Source organism: Rhinolophus sinicus, chromosome 15 (genome assembly GCF_057876585.1).
Source record: "Rhinolophus sinicus isolate RSI-liver-muscle chromosome 15, RSI-T2T, whole genome shotgun sequence".
Taxonomy (NCBI): Eukaryota; Metazoa; Chordata; class Mammalia; order Chiroptera; family Rhinolophidae; genus Rhinolophus; species Rhinolophus sinicus.
In genome coordinates, this window is record NC_142515.1 from 84,992,753 (window position 1) to 85,001,290 (window position 8,538).

Sequence of the window (8,538 nt, forward strand, 5' to 3'; positions counted from 1 at the left end):
CTAAGCCCTCTCTTTAAAAATAAACACTTTATGTCTCTGCTTTGCACAAAGGCGGGCATTCATTCTCAGAAACACCACACAATCTTTGTTTTTGTAATCTTGATGTTTTCTTCTGTCCAAAATCTTACTTCTCATGAATTCACAAGACCTCAAATTCTGGGGCTATTTTCAGGGCCTTGATAAGTGGCAGCCTATTCACAGGCAAAAGGAGAATTTGAACCCAAGTCTCTCAGGATTTAAAGACAGTGCCCCCAAATCATCATAAAATACCACTCTTTTTGCTCTTGACTCAGCACAGGTCATCTCTTTGGCCCAGTACCCGCCCATTCCTCATGTCACATCTGAGTACCAACAATGCCATCATTTACTCAGTAGCTTCCTTTCAACTGAGTGTCTTTAAACCGATAAAGTTTTTCATTATAAATGAATAGATCACTACCATAAATAGAAAACCAAAACCGCATGGTAAGTGGGCCAGCCAAAGCACGTTTTCCATTTTCCCACCTGGACACAAACTGTCACAGACGATAAGAGTTCAAAGAGAATAGCATGTAAATGAAAGAAAGTTGTTTAAATTCTAGCCTGCTGAAGGCTCCAAGCCCAAGACCTTCCTTCTCATTTTCTAAAGGGATGTTTATGTGAAAAGTATTAAAGTGATAGTAGCACCAAACTGGAATGTTCTCAGAGAATAATCAGAAGAATGGAGAAAATTGAAAAGGGAATACCTTTTTGGAGGTATTTAATGCTGTGTCCTTGGGTCAAGAAAAACCACCCTGGAAAGCTTTCAATTTCAACTAATATTTGACAAGGGATCCAAGAACACCCAATGAGGAAAGGGGAGTCTCTGCAACAAATGGTGCTGGGAAAACTTGATAAACATACACAGAATGATGAAATTGGACCCCTATGTTACACCACTCACAGAAATGAACTCAAAATGGATCAAAGACTTAAACAAAAGATCTGATACGATAAAACTCCTAGGAGAAAACCAATCTGGGCAATGATTCTTGGATATGACACCAAAAGCACGGACAACAAAAGCAAAATCAACAGATGGGACTAAACCAAACTTAAAAGCTTCTGCACAGCAAAAGAAAGAATTAGCAAAATGAAAAGGCAACCTACAGATGGGGATAAAAATTTTACAAACCATACATTGAATAAGGGGTTAATATCCAAGTATATAAAGAACTCAGACAACTTAGTAACAAAATATTTTTTGATTAAAAAATGAGCAGAACTAAATAGAAAAATTTCCAAAGAGGACATAAAAGTAGCTAACAGGCACAGGAAAAGATGCTCAACGTCACTAATCATCAGGGAAATGCAAATCAAAATCACAGTGAGATATCACCTCACACCCATTAGAAGAACCATTACCAATAAGACAAGAAGTAACAACGCTAGAGATCCAAGATGGCGGAGTAAACACTGTGCCGGCTTCCTTCCGTGAACAAATTAAAATTATAACTAAATTATAGAAAAATCTACCTGGAGCATCATCTGAAGTCTGGCTGAACAGAAATTTTATAACTAAGGATAAAAAATTTTAAAAAAGCCACGTTGAGACTAGTAGGAGAAGCGGAGACAGGGAACTGGCTAACCCCAAATCTTTTTATGGCGCTTGAGAACCAGGAGGGATAACTCAGCTGTGGAGGTTCCCCCCAGAGAAGCAAGGGCCCCCAGCTCCACACTGCCCCCCATCCCAGCCCGGAGTACTGGTACCAAAAAGAGGAACCCCCACAACATCTGGCTGTGAAAAACAATGGGGATTCCAACCACCCAAATGGGATGGAAGGTGGTGGGAAATCCAAATGTCCTCTGAAAGGGCCCACACACAGACTCTCTCACTCTCAGGCACTCACCTTGGGCTCCAGCATTGAGACATAACTCGGGGATTATCAGGGACACAGGGGGGGCTTCAGGATGAGGGCTGGAGGACTGTCGGCATTTTCCCTGTGTGGGTCCTTTTCCCATGCAGCCTGCAGGCAGGCGCCATCTTGCCTGCATTGAGCCCTCCCCCACATGGCCAAATCTGAATCTGATTGGTCTGGTGAGCTCCACAGCTCCATCCTGCTGACTCACTGGGGCTCTACCCTACCCAGCTCCCCCAGCACAAGAGGCAATTTCTCCAAGAGAAGCCAGCTCTGAATTGCACTTTCTCTTGGGAAACTATCAGAGTCTGAAAGATCCCAGGCGGATGTCAACTGGCCTCAATGTGCTCTGAGACTTTTGCTGAGTAGCTTGAGTGTGAGGACAGAGCCAGGCCTCACGTGGAAAGGTGCTGGCTCGGGTAGTAAATGGTCATCAACTGTGATTGGATGGCCATCAGTTGTGGCTAGTTGGCTGTCAGCTGTAACCAGTGAGCCATTGGCCACTAATATAACTGCAGTGGCTACACTAGCAGCGGATGGTGGCTGAGCTAGCAAGCACTGATTGCAGTTAGCACGGCAGATTGCAGTTAGCAGGGTGGGTTGCAGCTAGCAAGTGTAGTTGGTTGGTTCGCAGAGAAGCAGACAGCAGGTTGCAGATCATGTAGATCCTGTTTCCTGTGTCTCCAACCCAGTTGCCAGTGAGATATAGCGGTATGAACCTCCCATCCATGGCTCCATCGGTGTTCCTTTTTGGCCTCACCATACCCTGCATCCATCTGTGGGGAGTGGGAGATGAGACCCCACATAACAGCCTGCATTACCCTGAGGCTCAGCACTGGCACCAAATCAGAATTTACATTAACCTGGTGACCATAACTCTTCCCACTTTAGTGACTCTCTGAGACTCTGCCTCACCCAACTTGCATACCACATGAGGCTTTATCAGTAGCTGAACCTTAAGGGAGCTGGCAGGTGGCAGCAGGTCTCAGTGTGTCCTGGCATTTTGCAAAGCTACCCCAGGCCTGCTATTGATGGCAGACATTCTTGGTTCACAGTGTGGCCTCTCCCATGCACCTTCAGTGTTAACATAGGCAGTGAACAACTATGGATCATTTTGTAGCTCTTATCAGGTAGTCCCCAGCCAGTCACAGGCAGTGGGTGACCTGGACCTATATCAGAGCTTTTTGCAAGAGGTCCCAGAACAAACATACTTGGAGGCCAGCTTCAGACTAGAACAGAGCACTGCCCAATTATCCCCACAAGCAGCACACCCAACGGGTGGTCTCAACAGGCACCAGAGCCCACAAGGACAAATCCCACTCAGTGGTGTAACCCTCCATCCCCACCCCACAGCACCATGTAAGCTGTGAATGTGGCCAAATTGCACAGACAATCAGCCTCAGGGTCAATTCCACCCACTGATGTGCCAATAGCAACCAAGGCTCAACACAAGGCACACACAACCCACACAAGGGACACTCCTGGAGCATCTGGGGCTGGTGACCAGGGAGACTGTGCCACTGGGTCCCACAGGACACCAACACATTTCCCCAAAAATAAGACTGGGTCTTATATTAATTTTTGCTCAAAAAGGCACATTAGGGCTTTTGTTCAGGGGATGTCATCCTGAAAAATCATGCTAGGGCTTATTTTCCAGTTAGGTTTTATTTTGGGGGAAACATGGTACTACATTAGTCCACCTGGCCAAGACTGGGGGACATAGCAGATCTACCTAATACATAGAAACACAGAGAGGAAGCCAAAATGAGGAATCACAAAAGAAATGAATCCCAAATTAAAGAACAGGAGAAAACTCCAGAAAAAGAACTAAACAAAATGGAGGCAAGCAACCTACTAGATAGAGTTCAAGACAATGGTTATAAGGATGCTCAAGGAACTGAGTGAGAACTTCAACAAAAAGATAGCAAACATTAAAAAGGGCATAGAGACCATAAAAAAGAAACAGTCAGAAGTGAAATACAACAACTGAAATGAAGAATACACTAGAAGGAATCACCAGCAGACTGGATGAAGAGGATCGAATCAGTGATTTGGAAGACAAAGTAGCAGAAAACACCAATCAGAACAGCAAAAAGAAAAAAGAATGCAAAAAAAAATGAGGATAGATTAAGAGATCTCTGGAACAACATCAAATGTAATAACATTTGCACCATAGGGGTACCAGAAGGAGAGAGAGAAAGCAAAAGATTGAGAACCTATTGAAGAAATAATGACTGAAATCTTTCCTGGCAAAGGAAATAGACACACAAGTCCAGGAAGTGCAGAGAGTCCCAAACAAGATGAATCCAAACAGGCCCACACCAAGACACATTATAATTAGAACGGCAAAGGTTAAAGACAAAGAGAGAATCCTAAAAGGAGCAAGAGAAAGTCAACAAGTAACTTACAAGGGAGCTCCCATAAGATTGTCAGCTGATTTCTCAACAGAAACTTTACAAGCTAGAAGGGATTGGTACAAAATATTCAACGTGATGAAAAGCAAGGACTTACAACCAAGAACTTACTCTACCAAGCAAAGCTATCATTTAGAATTGAAGGACAGATAAAAATCTTCCCAGACAAGAGAAAGCTAAAGGAGTTCATCATCACCAAGCCAGTATTACAAGGAATGTTAAAGGGATTTCTTTAAGATGGAAAAAAGAAGATCAAAATTATGAGTAATAAAATGGCTATAGCTACATATCTATCAACAATTGCTTTCAACGTAAATGGATTAAATGCTCCCCTCAAAAGACATAGGAGGGCTGAATGGGTAAGAAAACAAAACCCATTCATAGGCTGCCTACAAGAGACTCATTTTAGATGAAAAACACACGGAGATGAAAAGTAAAAGGATGGAAAAGGTATTTTATTAAAATGAAAATAAAAAATTAAAAAAAGCTGGAGTAACAATATTTATGTTAGATAAAATAGACTTTAAAACAAAGGCTATAATAAGAGACAAAGAAGGACTCAGTAATCTTACTTCAGAATATTTATCTGAAGAAACTGAGATGCTACTTCAAGAGGAGACATGTGCATCCATATGTAGCATTGTTTACAACGGCCAAGATGTGGAGGCAGCCTGGGTGTCTGTCGATAGAAGAATGTATAAAGAGGAGGATATATATATATATATATATATATATATATATATATATATATATGTTAATATATATTAATATTGCTTGACCATGGAAGGTAACGGGTTCTTGCCATCTGTGGCAGCATGGATGGACCTGGAGGGTATTGTCCTGAGTGGAGTGTCAGACAGAGATAGACGGATGCAATGAGATTTCACTTATGTGTGGAATCTAAAGAACAAAAGAAACAAACAAACCAGAAACAAACTCATAGATACAGAGAACATATTGATGGTTGCCAGATGGGAGGGGTGTTGGGGTCGAGTGAAAAAGGAGAAGGGATTATTAAGAAGTATAAATTGGTTATTACACAGTAATCACGGGGATGTAGAATATAGCATAAGGAATATAGTCAATAATATTGTAATAACTTGGTATGGTGTCATACTGGTACTAATTTTGTTGGGGTGATAGATGAAAGGGGTTGAGGGTATAGTGGAAAAGGTGAAGGGACTGAGAAGTACAAGCTGATAGTTACAAAACAGTCATGTGGATGTAAAGTAAAACACAGGGAGTATAGTCAGTAATATGGTAATAACTTTATTATTTATACAGTGCCAGGTGGGTACTGGACTAGTCAGGGCTATCATTTCTTAAATGATACAAATGTCTAACCACTATGCTGTACACCTGAAATTAATATAAAATAATGTTGAATGTCAACTGTAATTGAAAAGGGGGGGAAGGTGAGGGAGAATAAGAGGTTTAAATCTCCATGTATAAAACAAATAAGTTATGAGGTGTAATGTACAGCATAGGAGATACAGTCACTAATATTGTGATTACATGATACGATATCTATCAGATGGTTGCTGAATTTGTGGTGCTCACTTCTTTAGGGATGTAAATGTTGAATAACTATGGTGTACACCTGAAACTAATATCATATTGTATGTTAGCTATATTTTAATAGAAATCTTTTTTAAAAGAAATAAGTATTGGTGAGATGTGAGGAAAGGGAATCCTCATACACTGTAAGTGGGAATGTAAATTGATATAGCTACAGAAAACGGTATGGAAGTTTTTCTCAAAAAATTAAAAATAGACCTATATGATCTAGTGGTTCCACTTCTGGGTATATATCCAAAGGAAATAAAAACTGGATTTGGGAGAGATATATGCACTCCTATGTTTATTGCAGCATTATTCACAATCGCCAAGATATGGAAACAACCTAAATGCCCATCAATAGACGAATGAAGACGCTATGACGTATGTATACATGGAATATTGCTCAGCCGTGAGAAAGGAGATTATCCTTCCACTTCCAACAACATGAGGGACCTAGAGCACATTGTGTTACGTGAGATAAGTCGGGCAGAGAAAGACAAGTACTGTATCATATCACTTATATGTGGAATCTAAAAAGTCAAACTTGTAAAAAGCAGAATGGTGGTTATCAGGGGATGGAGGTTGAGGGAATAAGATTGATGTAGTTTAGGCTAGAAACTTGCAACAGGTAGTAAATAACCTATGGAGTCTAATGCACAGCATAAAAAAATATGGACAATAGTATTGTATCACAATCATCAAACTTGCTTAGAGGCTACAACTTAATTAACTCAATCACTAAAATGAAAGGCTAATTATGTAAGGTGACAGAGGTGCTAAATATCACTACAATGGCAATCATATTACAATATGTAAATGTATCAGATTAACACATTATACACCTTAAGTTTACACAATGTTATATGTCAAATATATTCAATTAAAAATAAAGTACTTACATGAATAATAAGAAGTTTGTATCCACCTTTAAAAAAGAGAAAGAAAAAAGATGAACAACCCTGACTTCTAGTGTTGGAAAGAATTAGTTTTATTTCAAAAGCAGTTGGGTCTAAAAAGAGTCTTCAAAGAGGTTTGGCAAAGTGGTTCTCGCTGAGAAGTTTCCTGAGGGCGCTCTTCAGATCCCGGTTCCGCAGGCTGTAGATGAAAGGGTTCAGCATGGGAGCCACCATGGTGTACATCACGGTGGCTGCCGTGTCTCTCTGGGTGGTGTGTAGGGATGTGGGTTTGAAGTAGACCCCAATGATAGTCCCGTAGAAGAGAAAGACGACGCAAAGGTGAGAGACACAGGTAGAGAATGCTTTCCCCTTCCCCCGGGTTGAGGGCACCTTCCACACAGCCACAGCAATAAGTGTGTAAGAGGCCATGATGCATACAAAAGGGACCAGAACCACTGAGCTCCCAAAGACCAACACCAGCATCTTGTTGACTTGTGTGTCAGAGCAGGAGAGCTTGATCAAGGCATTGAGTTCGCAGAAGAAATGTGGGATCCTATTGGTGCAAAAGGACAAGTGGGTCATCAGAATAGTGTGGACCATGGAGATGAGGTTGGACAAGACCCAGGGTACCACCACCAGCAAGGCACATCGAAGGACGCTCATGGTTGTCATGTACTGCAGAGGGCAGCAGATGGCCACGTAGCGGTCATAAGCCATGGCTGAGAGAAGGATGCTGTCGGCTGCCCCAAAGGCGATGAAGAAATACATCTGGGCCAGGCATGCGGAGAAGGAGATGGTGGTGTGCCCACTCAGGTGGTTCAGCAGCATCTTGGGGATGGTCGTGGAGGTAAAGCAGATGTCAAGAAGGGACAAGTTGCAGAGGAAGAAGTACATGGGGCTGTGGAGGTGAGGGTCTGAGACGATGGCCAGGAGAGTGAGCATGTTGCCCAGACACCCCGTCAGGTACAGGCCGCAGGACAGCCCACAGAGCACTTCCTGCTGCTGCGGCTGCTCAGAGAGGCCAAGCAGGATGAACTCAGAGACTCGGGTCCAATTGTCCATGTCTGGGCCGTCCTAAAACCAGAAGCAAGGGTGTCAACAGTGGCTGGATTCCCAGGGAGGAAACAGGTCACCTCATTGCTGTCCCTCCCACCCAGCTTTCCAGGTGCATCTCACTTAACCTCTCTGAGCCTGTTTCCTCATCTGTTACATAGGATTAATGATTCTAACCTCTCAGGATCATTATAAGGATTAAGTGAAAAAAAATAAGAATTAAGTGGGAAAAGGGGGGGCTGAAATTCATACTTGACATGTAATATAGATGATTATTATTTTTTAAAATAAATTTTACTGGGGAACAGTGCATTTCTCCAGGGCCCATCAGCTCCAAGTAGTTGTTCTTCAATCTAGTTGTGGAGGGTGCAGCTCAGCTCCAAGTCCAGTCGTCGTTTTCAATCTTAGTTGCAGGGGGCGCAGCCCACCATCCCATGCGGGAATTGAACTGGCAACCTTGTTGTTGAGAGCTTGCGCTCTAACCGAGTCATCCAGCCGCCCCAGATGATTATTTTTACTAGTGGGATTTCTCAGTGGTGCTATCAAAATAGTAGCGTGTTAACTAGCTTGATTGTGGTGATGATTTCACAGTCTATGAAAACATCAAGTTGTACACCTAATTATATACTATTTTTATCAGTCCATTATACCTCAGTAAAGATGGGGAAAAGAAATAAAACTATAATAAACTGCCTACATATTTCCAGGATTTGGTTAAGAAAAATGAGAATAAATAAT

The 8,538-nt window shown here is 42.0% G+C and overlaps 1 protein-coding gene across 1 annotated transcript; it reads right to left on the reverse strand.

Moving 5' to 3' along the window:
* Window positions 1-6,873: 6,873 nt before the first annotated feature.
* Window positions 6,874-7,809, reverse strand: LOC109449965 (olfactory receptor 1f45-like). Its single transcript, XM_019736731.3, has one exon. The coding sequence runs from the start codon at window positions 7,807-7,809 to the stop codon at window positions 6,874-6,876; it is 936 nt and encodes a 311-aa protein (XP_019592290.3).
* Window positions 7,810-8,538: the final 729 nt, after the last annotated feature.

Excerpts from the sequence above, each read along its gene's own strand:
- LOC109449965 (XM_019736731.3), bottom strand. The coding sequence starts at position 7,809 with ATGGACAATTGGACCCGAGTCTCTGAGTTCATCCTGCTTGGCCTCTCT.